Source organism: Macrobrachium rosenbergii, chromosome 25 (genome assembly GCF_040412425.1).
Source record: "Macrobrachium rosenbergii isolate ZJJX-2024 chromosome 25, ASM4041242v1, whole genome shotgun sequence".
Taxonomy (NCBI): domain Eukaryota; kingdom Metazoa; phylum Arthropoda; class Malacostraca; order Decapoda; family Palaemonidae; genus Macrobrachium; species Macrobrachium rosenbergii.
In genome coordinates this window covers 10,006,045-10,025,325 of record NC_089765.1, presented here as the reverse complement: position 1 = coordinate 10,025,325, position 19,281 = coordinate 10,006,045, and the positions used below count along the sequence as shown (strand labels likewise).

At 38.6% G+C, this 19,281-nt stretch overlaps 1 protein-coding gene across 5 annotated transcripts in view; it reads right to left on the bottom strand.

The window, feature by feature from the left end:
- The window catches only part of LOC136852312 (zinc finger protein Gfi-1b-like), a 33,205-nt gene that overhangs the window by 6,288 nt on the left and 7,636 nt on the right, over positions 1-19,281 (bottom strand). Inside the window, exons 1-3 of one of the 5 annotated variants that reach the window (XM_067126822.1) lie at positions 16,998-17,127; positions 9,300-9,460; positions 1,626-1,801 (exon numbers count right to left, since the gene is read on the bottom strand). In XM_067126822.1, coding sequence (XP_066982923.1) covers positions 1,626-1,698 — 73 coding nt within the window. In that variant the 5' untranslated portion in view covers positions 1,699-1,801; positions 9,300-9,460; positions 16,998-17,127. Of the gene's footprint in view, positions 1-1,625; positions 1,802-7,094; positions 8,979-9,299; positions 9,461-16,997; positions 17,135-19,281 lie in introns of those variants that run through there. The other 4 variants (XM_067126820.1, XM_067126821.1, XM_067126819.1 and 1 more) reach the window with 4 other exon arrangements.

Sequence of the window (19,281 nt, the reverse complement as noted above, 5' to 3'; positions counted from 1 at the left end):
TTATTAAACAACATTCACATTTTGATATTAATTATTAAAAGACCTTTGAGTACAAGCAAGTGAATTTGTTTGTGGTAAAAGATAGGTAAGTTATAGAAAACTGGAAAAACTTGAGAAATAAAATGTGCAAGAAGTGGAAAAATTTCCCACAACATGGATGAAGAAGCGACAGATTGCTGAACTGCTGGAAAATAAATAACCATATTAGTAAAAAAAGAAAAAATTTATGAGGCACAGAAAAGGGTTGTCTTGCTCTGCAAATAACAAACATAAAATGGAGGATATTTTTCAGTGGCGTCACTTAATAATGCTATTCATGGGCGGGGTGTTGGGAAGATAAGACAAAAAAAGTAGTAAAAAAATGTGGCATCCAGAGATTAGAAAACTCTTCAGTCCCAAAGACCTGGATGGTTTGAAGGAGTATGAAGCAGGCAAAAAGGAGTATGATATACATATATGGAAAGGTAGGATGAAGATCTTCAGGAAGGCACCAAATGTCATGTAGAGAGGATAAAGTCAAAGACCTGAACTAGAAAGAAATGTAAGCAGGAAGACAGTGGAAAGACCATTTTTCACATATGATCACAAGCAGGGAAAATCTGATGTATAAATCTGTGTAATTCCAAATTCCTGAAACGAAATGACATGATGTAACATACTGGGTATTTGCCTAAATAGCACAACATACACACATCTTTCTGCATGAAGTACATACTGTAAATTAACTCTAAATTACTTATAACATTTAAGATAATGTAAATATTATGTAAATACTTGTTGTATACCATTTCATTTAAGGAACACTAAAACAGTAAGGAAAAACTACTGCTTTCAATTTAATGACGAAAGACAAAATTTGTTGGCACTATTAAATAAAAAATGAAATTTCAATTAACATACATAGGAAATACAGTAATAACATTCTCTCTCTCTCTCTCTCTCTCTCTCTCTCTCTCTCTCTCTCTCTCTCTCAAAGCAGAGTAGTAACATACAAAAATACTGATTTTCACTCTTTCTCTGCTGGAATTTCAGTTACTAAATAGTGAATCAACAATGTTTTTACTAGGGCTGCAGTAAGCCTTTTAAGTGACTGCAAACAGATCTTTGCTAAAAAGCTGGTTGTGTCATAGTTCTAGTTTTGAGTCCTGGTTATATAACAAGATATTGTAAGTAGAGTAAGTATTTTCAACATTTTTGTAGGCTCAGCATACAGCAAAATTGAGTTTTTGTTTGGGATCATTCTACAATTTTTCTAAAACTTCCATCAGTGCATTTTTCACATCCACACCAGTATATTCAATGTGAGCTGCAGCCCAGCCGCAGCAACATATGAAAAGTAAGAAATATGACAGTACAAAAACTGAAAATTCAGTTTCAATATTCAATTGTTCTCCAACATCAAATTTATTTTGTACCACTAAAATAAAATTCAACTACAGATACAAAAAGTGCAAGCTAAGTATTCATATATCCAAGGATTATCTACAAGTAAAATGAAAGCAGTACAGTATCTGGAATTATCTGTACGCTATAACCTAAGCCATCACCTTTTGAAAGAAACAATGATGCCTTACAAAGATGAAATTTTTGTTAAATAACTGAAAATAAATAACTCCAAGACTTACCTGATGGGCAATTGTGACACGATTCCAGTAAGTATGAAAAACACTGGAGATCAAGGGTTACAAAAGAACCCATTACTGCATTTTATGCTATGAAACGTCAGATAAGAAACCTCTGGTATTCAGAAACAGGATTCCCCTGCCATTCTAGCAGTAACTCGAAAGCAGCGTCAAAGATTCTGTAAATGTAATACATGTTACATATTTATTTCAGATAAATGTACTGTACATTATTACAATGTGATCCTTATTTCAATACTTCAAACAAAATGTTTTACTAAGGCAACAAGAAAAAGATCAAAAGCTGGAAATGCAGTTGAGACAAGCTTCCTCTCATAGCATCCTAAGATGCTTAAAGATTATTTACTTCTATCTGATAAAAACTGCAATTAAAATTACTTTTCAATACCAACTTAGGTACCTCAGTTCCAAAGAAAGATGGATGATTATACGAATGTTCATTCAACTGATTCCCCCCATAAATGCATCGAATTCTACTTTAAAGCAGTTACTGTTATGTATTCCACAAACCTTCAAGAATTCAGCCCACAAGGCCAGGCATTCCTTGGTCTCAGTGCCTGTAGTCTTAAAAAGGGGTCCTCTTCAAACCAGTGGTCAGATTACTGCACAGATATACAACTGTTTTATTACTCCACAGCATTCTAAACACCTTTCTTTTGAAATCCTTGAAACTAGATTGCCCTTGATAAACTTACCTTCCTTAAAATAGCATGGGATAAAATCATCAGTCATTCCCTGGACAAGTAAGTCCCAATGGCTCCTGACTGATGATTGTTGCCTTTGAGAAGACCTTTAACCATGTATTGCTCAAGATAACATCTGTCATATGTTTAGAGTAGCTTTCAGTGGGAGAGTATCAATACAGAACCACACTCCAGACCTGGCATACTTGTTCAGTTTCCCTCTCTCAAAGAGAAAGTGGGAGGCTGACTGATGAGGCCTTGTTCAACTGACTGTTGGTCACAACAAATGTCATAAATTTGGATTTTTTCTACTTCTCCTTAAAAGGGTAGAGCTAACATACATGTCACTGGTCTCCCCTTAATTTTTCAGAAACCGGAATATTCAAGCTTGTATGGAATAAGCAGCCACCTAATTTTTGTTGAAATATCAGATTTGCGAGCAAATACATACAGTATTGGAAACATTTTTAGCCTATGGTTACTAACACTGCATATCGGGTATGCATAGAGAATTGTATATCAGTTGTGCATGAAGAATAATAGTTCACCAAGGATTTCCATTATATTTTTTTCATTCTTTATATCTCTTTGTAAATGAGTGATCATTTTCTTGTTTTTCTCATCTTTTATTCTTTTGATTTAATCTTCTTTACCCTTCAATCATTATGTACTTTTCTTTTGCTTAAACAATTCTCTGTTTAACTGTATAAATAAGATACAGTTACTTATTGTCAATCTTTCTCTTCCAGCAGGTGTGCAATCATTTTGTGATTTGCTTATCATTTTCTATCCTCTTCAACTTCTTTACATGTTTCGTTAGTAATTTTGGTTTGTTTAGATGACTTCATAATTTTCTATAATCATGTTTATGTTTGAGCAGGTTACTTATGCCAGTAATACGCAAGCACTTTGGAGTTGGCAGGGCTATGCAAAATAGTATCCATTTTTGTTTTTGCGGTATTCATTTTGCTTTAGCTCCAGTTTTTCCATGTCTTTTTATCTCCAGTCCAGAATTACTGATTAGACCTTAACTAAGTTGATTTTGTTTATTTTTTAGTTTTTTTTTTAACCTGAGTCAGCATGGTACTATCTTGTGTTTTTACTCATGTTTTTTTAGAAATTTTGTATTAATGATGGGTAAAGGCACTAATAATCTTTGTCTGATCATATATTACCTAATTTAGCACCATGAATTGTTTAATTTGTGTAACTGCATCATGCCTCAATGAAGCTATATGGGAGATCCCAGCAAGCAGCTTAAGCTTTCTAAGGAAAGTGTTGCTTCCTCTGCATCATCTGGCTACTTGGTGCCATCCGTGAGTATGGGGAAGACTAAGCCAGTTGCAAAAGGATCTCACTTCACTAGACTTGAAAGTCTATCATACTCTTAGCTCAAAAGAAGATGGAACGGTATGTACATTTGACTAAGAATCTCTGAGGAAATGCCCTTCCCCTCAAAGGCTACAAGTAATTTAAATGTAATACTGACAAGTGCAAAGGTCCATGTTGGCACGGTTTTGCACCACATTTTGACTAATGCTAACTTGCCTGTGAGTGCCGCCACACCCCACACTACCTCCTCCTCTATTCTGATGGTCCTCACAACAATGAAGAATCATGGTACCACAGCAGCACAGTGTTATTTCAGATAGTGAGACAGGTTTTTGTGCTTCACCTTCCACTGCTTCACATAAACTGTACCTCATCATTCTCCGGTTCAGACAAAAATCTTCCACTAGTCAGGCTTGGAAAACTGACTACATTAACTTCTCTTCTTTCCACAGTTGTGCTGTTTAAAGAAGTCTGCCAAGAACTCCTCAAATCATCCATTTCGTCATTCTGAAGCCTCAAGTAGTGCTGCATGGCAGAATGTGAGTAGCTCTGCCCATTTTGGTGGCTTTGGCAAAGAATAGCACATTTCAGCCCCTGTGCTATGACAGTATTCTTGTGGACCATATGTAATCTCAGGTTAATATGACCGTTTCTCATAGTAGAGTGGTGCACGGCACTCCTAGGAATGTATCACAGTGTAAGTCTTCCAGCTACAGCACAGCATACCACCAAAGCCTGTTCTAACCCTTAGGGCACTCATGGCTCACTTAACTTGTGCTGCATGGCCTGCTACCCCACCCTCCTTTGCCATACATAACAGGCTATTCCTCTGTGAGTGGTATAACTGCTTCTAAGTATTATGATTTATCCCCAGAATGCTCACTTAGTTCTGGGCACACCCCATCAGATAGTGTTGGATAAGACATCTATAGAGACTGGCTTACCTTCTCAGATGACTGGTTATAAACATTCTGCGGCTCATAATTTACCTTAAAGAGAGGCTACTCTCCCGAGGACTTAAAGTTCTCTTCATCCCAGAATGATAATGTCCACTTCTAAGAAGAGCCATGTCTCCTTCCCCTTTCATACAAACTGCTCCTTCAATCCAGCCATCTCATTATGTCTCTCAAGGTGCTATGTGTGGCTTCAGTAGAAAGGAAAATGTTCTAATGATGAATTGAAAGATGATCATCACAACCAAGTTGAAAACTTGCAATTTTAAGAGGCAGAGTTTGCCTCTTAACCTGTCTTCATTTGCTTCACCAACAGCCATTAAAATGAGATTTGTTTTTTTAATTCCATACACTGCTACCCTATATCTCTAACATAATATTTGGTCAGTGCAATTTCTGCCTTTTCTAAAACCAGCTAGTTAATCTCTAAGCATTTTAATCAATTTCTTTGTTCAGCCTTTTGAGAATAAGTATATTGAATATTTTCACTGTAACTGATGTGCAATGCCTCTAGTTACCATATTCAGCCAGGTAAGTTCCTTAACTATAAATTTCCAGTGATCAAGCTTTGTTTCCAAATTTAACATTCTGGAAAAATGTCTAGTTAATATACTAAGTGTCATTTCAGTTTTAGCTAAAATCATTTCTGCAGTGATTCCATCATAACTTGGTGTTTGTTTTCCATCTCCTACATTTGATGATTAATGATTCCTCAGCTTCTGGTAAATATTAAATATTTTACCTTTATGTCTTATGACCTCACAAAAATTTTCTGCCCAGCATTGTCATTCTTCTTCCTTATTTGTTATTATCTATCCACTCCTTCTCACAGGTATTTTCTTCTTTCTCTTTCCATCCATGGATATTTCATTAACAGTTCTATGGGCTACTCTAGCACCAATGCCACACCCTGAATACATGGCTTTGTCAGTATCATCTGCCTGTTTGTCCAAATATTTTTCCTTGTCTCTTCTTGATCTATAACAGAACTACTTTGCTGTGTCTAGACTTGAGTAATTAGCATGCTCTAATTTGAATTTGTCACCCGAAATTTGTCCACATGTACCTTTCACTTTTGTTCACTCTATTGTATCCTACGTCTTGTTCGATACCCGAAGTTTGGTTTTGTTATCACATATCCCAGTAGTCTCTTCCAACAGATTGAAATATATTCTTGATGTTAAGCCAGTTCTCACTGATTGTTCGTCTTTTCTGACCTCTGCTGTTCATTAGGAGAAGGCATTTGACAATGCCCACAAGCCTAGATTATAGATGGTCTTACATTATTATTACAGAACATGTATTGTCAAATCTGTAAAGCTAACTGAAATTACCCATGAATGAAACAGAACCAAAATTAATATTGATGGGGTCTTCTCAAGTGAATCTGCAGCAAATAGAGGTTGTGTTCATGGGAATATTAATTCACCTTTGCCATCTGATTTTATAAAGGTTACAGTATACCGAAAAGCAACTGGAGACAAAGGATAAAGTTTAAACTGGAGTAACAACAGAAAGTTGAGAGACTCGGAATATCAATATGATGCCATTTTATTTCATAAAACACATTATTTCCAAAGTTTGCTTAATGAAATACATCACAAAGCTTTGTCTCAGCTTTAAAGAATTAAGTAGAGGAGCCAGATTCATCACCCTCATCTTGCATTCCATAAAACCCCAGGCATAGACATCTTTGCTATGGCAATGTATGTAGCTACTCAGGCTAATTAGCCACTCAGGCTAATGTAGGGTACAATACAGTAATGGTTTGCAATAATATTCTAAAAATTAATTTAAGTTTTTTTCTCACAAAGCACTCTACTTTACAGAACTGGGGCCTTCCACTCTACTTCTGTCTATAGCTAATTCAGAACACAGAGAATGACAAATTTCCACCACCAGGGGTGTTCACAGACCTGGATGTATGCTCAGTTGTCATGACTGAGAACAACTACCACAGACTGGACTTACATAAATTATTGGGTTTATAAATAATAAAATTTTATCTCGTTTTCACGATGATTTAATATTACAGTTCCTTAAATCTGGGCACAAATAATGTTGCACTGAATGTCAGTGCTACCTAAAATTTCAAGTGCAAAATATCACGACTAAAACATGGTTATAAAGTATCTAGCTTTCAGTGCATGTCTACAGTATGTACACATGCATCAAGTTATAAAGCAATATGCATTTATTGTATCGCCCAACTTTCTTTCTCTGGTAGAGTACTGTATTTTATTAACAGTTAGTTAATGCAGTACAATATCGTACAGTGCTATGCTAAATACAGTAATAAAGTGTTACATGCATGTGTGTGTTACAGACATGTATGTGTTAGGATCAACTATGCATTTACAGTGTGTCGCTGGCCTGCCACCCCCCCTCCCAACCGTTCCCCCACTCTCTCTCTCTCTCTCGTTCTCTCTCAATATTTTTTCTTGTTAAGAATTTGAGGTTTGTGTTAAAAAGAAACAAAAATGTTTATGGTCTTTCTTTTTATACTGTATTTTACATAACTTGTAAGCACAAGCTGGTAGAGCTGCTACAATTAATCTGCAGACATACTGTATCTCTGAAAATGTATGATAAATTATACACTTCAATTAAATAATAATCATCACATAATACATATGTTATTAGTTACTTTATATGGAATTCCTGTGTACCAAAAGCTATGAAAATAGGCTTCAGGGTACCATGCAAGCTACATGTAAATCTTGGTCACCTAATGGGTTTCAGTACTGAATGGTAGGCAAGACCCCAAACTGTCTGCTAAGTTGAGGTGCCACCTGTGCTCTGATTATACAGTACAGACCTAATAAAACAATCAAACAACTTATCTTCTCCAGCTAGCCATCCACTTGCTTAGTTAGTCAAGACCAAAACAAGACAACTAAGTGTGCAATGGTCATCCTCCTAGTAGCAGGGAAAATATGAACAAGAATCCCTTCACCTGACAATCTTCGCTAAATACCACTGCAGGCATAAGATGGAGTAGGTTTCTAATTTTAAGGACAAATGTACAACAGTCTGTAATTTGAAATATGGAGATATCTGCAGACCTGTTTTTGTAAAGTACACAGTACTGTACACTGTAATACTGTAGCACCATGAACCCTAAGCTTCCTAGGTACCTGTATAACCATCAGACTATTTAGAACAAATATTTTCTTTACTATTCCTTATTTATTTGTATTAAACACTCCCACTTATTTAAGGCACCAGAATTTTCAATGCCATGTTCTGTATTACATTTGGCACCAGACTGAAGATACTTTCCCACTGCATGAGCTGACACAATGTGATTTCTCAAACTATTCAGTGTTTGTGAAGATGAAGTTTGCGTGATAATGTCTATTATCTCATTCATCATTCTAAGAAGTTCCTTTTTGGTATTTTCAGTGGAAGAATTCCTTATAACAGCTGCATTTTCAGGAACTGCACAATTTTCAGTGACATCTTTCTCACTGGGGTTTTTCGCTTCTAATGAATGGGTGATACTTGTATTTTCCACACCCTTTACACTTCTACTAGACAAATCAATATGTTTATGGACCACAACAGCATTATGTTGGCAGACACGTCTTGTCAGTTCAACCGTTTCAAAGCTACTGGCATTAAATCTGTGATGGAAAGCTGTGGAAGAATTACTGCACTTAAAATTATATGAGCCTTTGGGGGGAATTTGTAAGCTTTTAGAGCTAGCAATCTGATTTTCACAAATATCTAACGTAACACTATCACTTATATTTTCTCGTCCACGTACAACAGATATATATTCAACCTTACAATTCTCCTCTTTTACACAATCCTTGCCAATATTTTCATTGCTTTCACCTTCAAATGTAATTGCTGCCAGGTTGTTCGTATTTTGAACGCAATTAATATCTTCGGATTCTGTAACATTACTGTCACTGGGCAAAACCAGTTCTATCTTAACTGGAGTTTTTGCTTTGTCTAATTCTGTCCGCAATTCCAGGCGTGTGTTCTTGTCCTTGGAACCACCAAATTCATGTGTATGGTCTAGACAAAACTCTACTTCAACTTTTCCCGAGAATTTATGGCACACAACTCTCAAAAATGCAGAGCAGGTATAATTAATTTTCGAGGACATTTTCAGTCTCACTCTTTTACCTTTATCAACTGAGATGAAAAATCCAGACCTATTGCAGTAATAATTTTTAACAAATGTACTGTGAGTCTCTCTACGTCCCCTGTGAAGAACAAAATGGGCCTTTGTTTTCTTTTCTATTTCTTTTTTCCATTCCATGAAGCGCTCTTCTTCAGAGAAGCCAACATGGCCAATTTTCAATTTTCTGTTGTGAAGACGATAATGCTCAATCAACTTCTTAATATGAAGACACCTGTTTGTGCAGATAAAGCAAGATGATTATTATTTTTTTTTTTTTTTTTTTTTTTTTTTAATTTTAAGTATAGCAGTGTCATACAGTGGCTTAGAAGAGCAATGCTATGGCACACAGAAAGTATTCCTGAGATTTTATGATCATAATACATCATTAAAAATTAACCATTTCCTGCAGAGCGACAGTGATAAAAAAAAATGCAAGACTGAAGCAAACTGCAAGTTTTAATAGCAGCATGCATTTTCACCATTTGGGAAGAGGAGAATTACAGTACAATGCATCAGAATCAGGGATTTGTTTCTGACTCTTCCTGGCACTAACCTGAAATCACAGTCCCTGCAAATAAGGGGCTTTTTAGGTTTTTCATAACCTTCAATTTTCAACTCATTTGGGTGTCTCCTCCGCTTGTGTCTCATGAGCGTTTGTTTTGAACTTAAACTCTCAAAACAATAACAGCACTCAACCCCTTGCTTGGATGGAGTCTGCAATGCAATACAAAACACCACATTAAAGAAAATTTACTTAAACAGGGAAGTGTACAAATTGTACATGCTCATGTACAAAATCTAGAAGTTTCTTGTGGCTTTATAAGGAGAACAAACCATGTGATTTTTTTCACAAAAGCTAAGTAAATTCCCTATAAACATAGGACATTTACACTTTTTTCTGGAAGATACTGTATTCGGGATTACAGTCAACTCCTTGATGATTCGAGAGGGGATGCGTACCACAACCCTTCCTTACTTTCACTACAAAACTGTGAATACTTGACAACGTTCAAAAATGCTTATACCGCTTATTTAGATAATTCAAACACCTAAAAAACCCTCTAAAAATGCTTATACATGAGAATTTTAATAGTTTTATCACAAAAAGTGCATTTAATCATGGAAATAATAAGAAAATACTGTAATTAGTGAATATTTCTCTATGAAAAACACCACAAACAGGTGAACTTTCTGTAAATTATGTGTATATAAGCTCCTCCAAAAATTCTAATAGGCAAATTTTCATGTAATCCAGAACATAAATAGGCAGGGGTCCACTGTGTAAGTATTTTACCATTACTGTAAAGTGGATAGGAAACAAAGTTATCTAAGTTTAGTGGACAAATAGCCTAAAATGGCAACTACAAATTTTTTATCACATATAATATAATACAGGCATTCCCCGGTTATCAGCGGGGGTTCCGTTCTGACAGCGTGACGACAACCAAAATTTGCCAATTACCGAAAATTGGCGATTTTCGGTTATCAGCGCCTCTGTTAGGTATGTATCAGCGCCAATGAGGGGATATCAGTGATTTTCGGCGCAGAAAATTGCTGATTTTTGTCACTAAACATAAATTCCATAAAACCGGATCGTAATAACCTTCTGCCATACTGTATTCTGGCGTTCTCTGAAAATCCACAATACCCCATGTCAAGCTAACAAAGCATAACATAGTCTTAAATTAAGGACTTGGCATCCTATGACAGTCCTTCACTGAGGTTCATAAAGGTAGTGTATGAGGGAATCAAAAAAGATTATCCCACTTTTAACAAATTTTCCACACAATCCTTTATTATTTTAGCATTAACAGACTGATTTCATTTCAAATTCCATTTCACTGCCTGTTCTACTGAATAAAATAGGTTTTTTCTTGCCATAAAAGGAATTTTTAGAAAGTCTTGGGTACTCCCTCAAAAGTAAATATTTCACAGCCAGTCTTCCTGTGGTAAAACATTTTTCTATGCAAGGAGCAAGGAGTACCTGATTAACAGGTTCACAGAATGTACCTTTTTCAGGAGCTGAAATACATCAGGGATTATTTCCAAGGCCACAGAAGAGTACAGCAACATCCACTCATCATGAACTCTGATCATGAGACTCAATAGGGTGTGACTCAGCAAGAAGGCCAAACATCAATTATTGGTCACAGGACTGTGTGAATTTTGCCAACGGTCCATGTAACTTGCTGCTATAGTTGGGAGAAGAAAGTACAGGCAGTCCCTGGTTTACGACGGGCCCGGCTTATGACGCTCGAGTTGGCTTTTCAAATATATTCATCAGAAATGATTTCCATTTATGACGTGATAAAGGTTACGACACGTCGTACGCCGATCTGTCGGAAGAAATATACCCAAAATGGCAAGTAAAGATTTGGAGATTTTTATGAAAACTCAATAAAAATGGTTACATCATTTTCCAATACACCCCAAGCATTAAAACTAAGATTTTCTTAGATTTTTGTGATGTTCGATGATTTTTAGGTTTGGCGATTTTGGTTTACTAAGCGGCGTAAAAGCGGAACCCCTGTAAACTGGGACTGCCTGTATTGTATTTAACAAGGATTAGCTGTTGTGTGAGAAAGATCCTTAAACAACACCTGGTCATAAGGATCAACTGGTTCTCTTGATAAACTCTTTGGAAGAAAGGTGAAGCCTTGTTCTGGAGGTTTCAATTTTTAATCTGGGCAACTTCTTAATATGACATCAGGGTCACTATGTTCCAATAAATTTACCCTGGCTGAGTCCCATCACCTTCTGAATTCTTCATAGCAATGCTCTGTAGCTCCTAACACTGAAACATCAAATCTACACAGCCTAACCCTGATACTGTATCAATACTTTAAAACGTATGCAAAAACTTCATTGGACAGGTTATTAGCGAGACAGGAACACAGTCTCTCCAAAAGAAAGCAGCAGAAAGATGACAGGAAAGAGAAAGAAGCCAAGAATAACATCTCTTCTCCTCCTCACCTTCCTCACCACCTGCCACATAGGGTAGACGTCAACTCCTCTAAGTTCAGGGAAGGTGAGAATAAATTTGCATTTACTTCATCTATTTATTAGTTTTGCTTATTTCTACATGTTTGGCTTGTTAAATCTGGGTTAAAATGCTTCTATTTTTCTATTTGTTGGAATCTGCAATGGATTCCTTTTGAATTAATGGGTTTGAGTGGCATCATTCATTCAAAAAAAAAAGGACTGGATGAACCTATAGTGTCAGGGACAATAGAGCTATAAATAACCAACGGGTTTGTTTTATTATCAGCCCCTCTCTCCCCTTCCTAGAGAGAGGGTAGGAATTGCTTCTACTAATCTACAGCACATTAGATAATAGAAAGGATATTCAGTAGTATAACTCACCTTCACTGCATGTGACCTCATGAGCTCTCGCCCGAAACATACTGTTCGCCCACCTCGTCAGACGTAGAGTACACTCATCTGATCGTCTCAGAAAGCCAGAAATGTGTATTTTGACCATCTCTTCTAGTCGGGCCAGTACAGGCGGTCCCTGGTTACAGCGGGATTCAGTTCGATGCAGGTGACGACGAGCGCAGAAATCACTGATAACTGAAAAGAGGTGATTTTCGGCACTTATTAGCACCAGTAAATGGAGATCAGCACCTCTGTTAGGTATGTATCAGCACCAATACCCAATTATCAGCGCCAATAAGAGGAATGACGTGATAACGGCAACAGCAAAAATGCCAATTTTGTCGCTAGACCAACGCAATAAACCAGATCACGATAACCCCACGAGCTATGACGCGGGGACTGCCCTATGCTAACAAGAATACGTCGACACTCAGGCCTGAGATGTTGAGTCTTCTTAAGATAGTACCACAGCACCTTAACTGGACACAGTAGCACCTCGTCCGGATCACTACCAACAAAATCCTCTAGGGAGGAGATCGAGATGGTCTTGAATCTGGCATCAGGGACCAACAGATTCTGAGTCTTTGCTATGAATGCTGAGACAGAGAGAAGCTTCTCACGGCGAAGGAAGACGAGAAAGTCCGCTACCTGCAAAAGAACATCTACAACTGGAGAGATACCCTGTCTACAACACCAACCACAGAAGACGGCCCACTTCCTCTGGTACACAGCCGCAGAGGATTTTTTAAAGTATCCAGGTATCTCTGTTGCTGTGCAGCGAGAAAAGCCTCTCACTCGCAAGAGATGCTGGATAGTCTCCAGCCGTGAGGTGACAGCGACCCTACGGACTGGTGGTACCTCTCTGAGAGCAGCTGGCACTGAAGGTTGTGCGGGGGGGGGAATCTAACTTGTACCAGAAAAGCGGCATGTGGCGACTTGGGAGCTGTCAGGGGCATTCTGAGAATCAGGGTGACCATTACCCTGTTGATCACCCAACGAATCAGACAAAATGGAGGGAAGGCGTAAGCCTAGAGATTGTCTCATGAGTGTTAGAAGGTGTCTTCTGCCGCTGTCCATGGGTCTAGAATGACCGAGCAGAACAGTGGCAGCTTCCTGTTGTGCTGGGTTGCGAACCGGTTTATCATTGGTCGGCCCCAAAGGACAAACAATCTCTCCGTAATGTCTGGATGTAGGGACCACTCTGTCCCTATCACCTGGCCCTGGTGACTGAGCTTGTCTGCTACTACACTCCTCTTGACTGGAATGTATCTGGCTGACAGCTCTACTACGTGTCTACTGCCCACTTTGGCACCTGCACCATCAACCTGTGAAGCTAAAGGGACACAAATCCCCCCTGCCCATTGACATATGCCACTACTGTGATGTTGCTGCTCATTAACACCATGGAGTGCCTCATCACTCGATCTTGAAACTCTTGAAGAGCTAAGAAAGCTGCCTTGAGTTCCAGGACACTGATGTGGAGGTGTCTGTTGTTCTGGCTCTACGCACCTGAAACCAGCAACTCTTCCAGGTGTGCGCCCCATCCCTTGGTCAATGCATCTGAGAACAGATGCATCTTGGGAGGGGGAGTGTGTCGAGGCACTCCTATTATGAGGTTCCTGTTGTTTAGCCATCAGGCTAAGTCCTGTCCCACTTCCTCCAAGAGAGGAATGGGAAGGTACGAGGAATCCTTCTTCAAGATCCCAAATGAATGGACTCAAACAGCACGATCTGACACTGATGTGAGCACCTGTGGAACAGTCGATGGTCCACAGCAAAGTCTTCGAACTAACAGACTGCATGGTTGCAGACAAAGTGGAGGTCCAGTACTTCCATGAGAGCTTGTGCATCTGCGAATATTCTTCCTTCAGATATATCAACACTGTCTGGTTGCAGACAAAGTGCAAGTACTTCTAATTAATGGGTATCTGGGAATATATATCCTTCACATATAACAAAAGAATGAAGTTGCCCTCTCTGATAGATGGCAACACAGAACATGGGGTTTCCACCATGAATGGAGTTTACTGAACAAACTCATTCAGAAGAGAGATCGTTGGTTGATCTCCATTCATCAACTTCTCCACAAGGAAGAGATGACTGTAGAAGTCAAGAGAGTAGCTCTCTATGACTTCCACTCACCTTTTCCTTCTCCAGCTTGTCTGTACCTCTATCAACAGCACAAGAAATAAGGATAATCCTGAAAAGGACGACAAACTTAGGAAAATTACTGGTCACACACGAAAACAGACTGAAATGTTATTTTTGTAACTGTAAAAGAAGCTGTACAACAATTATTCTACACCATCTGTTGACTAGAGTATTGCATAAACAGATTAGTCTAGCCAGTGCACATATTTCTTACTAGGCTACACTTTCATGCTTTGTGAATTTCCTCCATAGCACTGCTTTCGTTTCTGGTTTTCCCTCACCCAAGAACTCTGGTTTGCAACTGGGGTCCCGAATAATTGTGGGATAGCCGTATGGGGGAGGGGCACCAAGACATATGGTTTGCACCCAAAGATAGGAAAATATATTAAGGTACAACCGCAAAATAGTTGCATTAAGCCACTTCCATGGGTCGCTACCACCTTAAACACGTCACAGGGATAGCTTGGCTTTGTATACAGGAATATATCCTAACCTAACCTTAATGCATGAGCAGTACTGTGTATGGCCAGGAGCAAGGGGGGGGGGGGTTTGCTAACCCCACAGACACCCCCAAGGTAGAACTGCAGAACAGTTCCGCATGGGGTATTACCTTGGAAACTGACTTTTTCTATAGTATTTTGGTTGCTTATAAAGAATTTACCGTTATTTTTTTCGGTCGATTGTAATTAACCTGTAATTAACCTCAGAACTGATATATTTTTTTATGCTGGACATCCTGGAATGCTATCACACATGCATAGTGTTACAAGGGAGCTTTTGGTAAAAAGTGGCATTTCCTTCACTTGGGGTGCAGGGGCTCTGCTCCCCAACTAAGTAACACGGCCTACTAGAATAGGTTAGGTTAAGGTATGTTAGGTTAGTGTACTTCCTTTTATAACAGGTTTCCTTGGCCAATCCCTTCTTGAAGAAATGGCTCCCTAATGACTTGCGCGTACAAGAAACCATTCCAGAATAACAACAAGGCAGTCGGTCTTTCTCCCAACAATCCCCCCGCCCAAACTCCCCAACCCAAAACCCCACGTTCCCAAAGGGTCCCCAACTATGTTGGATAGATATGAGGTTAATAATAATTGACTGACAATAAACAACACCACCACCTTCATCAGCAAGGTAATACTCTACTTTAGTAACGCGGCCTGATTCCCGCCAGTCGTCGACCGGGACAGGTTCCTCATACATAAAGACCTTTCCTATAATGCCAGGTCCTGACCCAACCAGATCTAACCTACCTAACCGAACTTAGGGGCGTGCACTGACCCTGGCGGAGGTCCGAAAAGGTCAACTGGCTGGAATCGGGCATAAAACAAACTAAAGTAAGTTTACCATTCCTTTTATAATAGGTTTCCTTAGCCAGTTCCTTCTTGAACATATAGCTCCCTAATGACTTGCGCATGCATGGAACCATTCCATAACAACATGACAGTCCGGTCTTTCTCCCAGGGATTTCCCCCACCCAAAACACTGTGTTCCCAAAGGGTCCACAACCATGTTGGATAGATATGAGGTTAATAATAACTGACAGACAATAAACACCACAACCTCCATCAGCAACACTAAAAGTATAGGAAAAATCAGAGGTAGAACTAAGCATTAGCTCCGCGTTGGGTACCACCTTTAAAACTTACTTTTCCTATAGTATTTTGGTTACTTATCAAGAATATATTGTTATCTTTTGTCGGTCTACTGTAACTAACTTGTAGTTAACCTCAGAACTGATTACGTTTTTGTATGCTGGCCATCCTAGAATGCTATTGCGCATGCGCATTGTTATACGGGAACTTTTGGTCAAAAGTGGGGTAGATCTAAGTAGTAGCTCCCGTGATTTTCCTTCTAACTTGACTTTTTCTACAGTTTTTGGTTTGCTAATTATGGATTTTACCTTCAATTTTTGTGCACAGATATAATTAACCTGTAATTAACCCACAAGTCCATCAACAAGGGGTTTTCCATACGCGATCTTCACAAGACAGAGCAGATGCATCCCGTTTGGGCGGTTCATATCCCGTCCGGCAAGTGCAAAAACTTGTTGGCGATATGGGTACGCTCCTCCGGGCCAGTACTAAACACGGCGGGGCGTTCCATTTGGCGACAACAGACAAATGCACCGCCCGTATCAGAAGCCCTAAAAAGCGTAGAAAAAACAAATTACCAAAATAGGTTCTAAGCTAAGACTCACAATTGCAAAAGCAGTTTCCTTTACTGGGTCAGCCGCTAAATAACCACGACCTACTAGAGTTGGGTTAGGTAGAGATGCGTTAGGTTAGTATGGTTCCTTTCATAATAGATTTCCTTGGGCTATTCCATGCAGTCCGTGCGGAGTTATTGCTTAGAAATACCTTGGGGGGGGTTGCAAACCCCCCGGACACCCCCAGGATAGTAGAACGACGCAAGCATAACTAAGCTATTCTGCGGTACCGCAGCCTAACGGGGTACCTTCGAAGTACCACCAAGGTGGATATCCCTACTCTACAGTTGTTTCTTTAATGAAATTGGAACCGAGATTGAATCAATAATCAGTCTTTATTTGGTGAATGGCGACGGAGAGTAAGACATTTGAGTAAACCTGAGGTTTTTAAAGTAAATTCGATAGTGAACTGGTTGTTCCAAGTGCGGCTCAAGCAAATTCCCGAAGAAATTAACTTGGAATTATTATATCTACAGAAAAATACTGGCTTCGGTCGTGACAAAAAGGATTAATACTCACTGCCATCGCATCTGTAGCTTAAGAGAACATCGAGGTATGTATGTCAGAGGTCATTTTGAGTTTTGAAATTGGGGAGGTTCCCGTTTCCTTAGGGGTCACTTCAAGATCACAGTTCCGTGCACACTACTCGACACAAATTGGGTGCAAAGTTTTATAACATATAAAACGGATTTTTAAGTTTTGTTTTTGTCCTTTAGTCTTATTTTTTTTAGTCTGTTACTCCTTCTTTTATATTATACCGATTCCAATTCTTATTTACTGTTTCTTCCCCTTACAAAATTTTTATTTTTGCGTCAGCTTTCCACCTGATTCTTCTTTAGGATTTAATCTGAGTTTTTGTTTCTATGCAAAGACCATTACTTACCTGTAAGAAATATACTTAAAATAACTCTTTGTGAAGATAGTGCAACAATATACCTTTACATTCTCATGCCCTTGTCCAATTACCATCTGAAAATGAGCGTTACTACTATGCTTGATTTTTTTTATTGAAAACTAAAATATTACTGCTTTACTAAACAAGATTTTAAATAAGGTCACTACTTTTTTCTTTTTACCTCCATCTCACTTCTGATGATGCTGTGCTGAGGTGGTATCATGTCTTTAGCTGTAACAACCAGTGCTTCTCCTTTCATTACCAAGGTCTTTTTAATATTCTCACTCATTTTCCTCTATTTCTTTTATCAGAGTTTTTTTTGTCATATTTTTTAACTCCTTCCCTTGCTATATTGTTACCATGTCTTTTGCCCGGCAGTTTCCCTAGAACGCTCTTCGTTGATCCACTATTATTTCTTTTATCAATCTCTTCTCATAAAATGAAAATTAGGTATGGTGCTTCATACTCTATTCTGTAGGTCACCGACACTACGTCCAATTTACCTGTAAGTTCCCAATAGGGTGTGCACTCTGGTTGTTCATACATTGCTCAGACAGTTATGCATTACATTACGTCTAATGACGTGAGAAAACCAGTTTAGGGAACTGTAGCCACCGGGAGGGTTCACTATAAGGAGGTTTCTCCTATAAGGAGGGGAGAAAACCCGTTTATTACCAGGGCAAAGCTTCAAAACCTGTTTGTTTCCCCAGGCAGGCTTACATAAGTGTCTCTCTCTCTCTTTTATAAATTTTTATTATGATGTTCCGAGTTACAGCATTTTCCAACCATAACCTCGGGACTGCCTGTATTGATTTGTCTTCTTAATGCTTATCTCCTACATATTTGTATTCTTTTACAGTGCTCATTTACTACAATTGTAGGACAAAATATATAATCATGCAGAAAGTGACATAGAGATGGGTAATGTATTCAAGGTAAGGTATGATGAAAGTCTAGGGATAAATATGAGGAAATACTTCAAGGAGGAAAAGTTGTTCTAGAGGAAGAGCAAAAGTAGAAAGAAAGTTTAATGTGGAAATGGATCTTAAAAAGAAAGTAGCAACTGGGGAGATCTTTTTCTAAGAAAATGTGGTCCTGTACTGTAGTATTATGAAGAGTCATCAAAAGTGGAGGACGGAAGAGAGGCAGAGCTGACTGCTGCAAGAGTGGAAGGGTTTTCACGTAAATTCTGGATTACTTGTGGCAGTGACTGTTGATGATATAAGGAGGTTATCAAGTTAAAGAAAGAATTGAAAAAACAAGCTGATGGCAATACAAATAAAAGGGTGCAGTATAAGTAGTTAAAACGTAACTGAGCAGTTGGCAAGGATGCGTGAGGTATGTCTGAATGATGTAAAGATTCCAAATAAATATTCAGTAAGAATATCTGTTCGTCTGTATGAGGATAGAGGACAACAGATATTATTAAATACTAAAGGAGCATGGGATTACTCAGTATACCGGGGAAAGTGCATGACAGAATTTTGATTAAGAAAGTAAAACATTTGACCGAAGGAGTGACAGAAGAGCACTGTGACTGAATAAAGAAGATGGTTTGTGGATCCAGTGCTTCATTTGATGTATAGCTGTGAGAGAAGCCTAGGAATAAAGCAAAGAACCTGATATGGGGAATATGGACTAGAAAGAGTTTAGCGTTGACAGAGATGCAATGTGGAGGATGCTCCGGATGTATGGTATAGAGGGTAATTTGTTGAGACACTAATATTTTTCATGAAGAAAGCAAAGAGTGGCTGGTTTGATTATAAGTGGGTCTGTGACAAGAGCATGTTATATTTCCACGACCACTCAGTATTTTTAAGGATGGAATCATGTGAAAAGTCAGAGAAAAGGAAAATGTAAATGCAAAGTTGTGCGATGACAAAATGGGTCAGGAATGGAGTTTAGAGT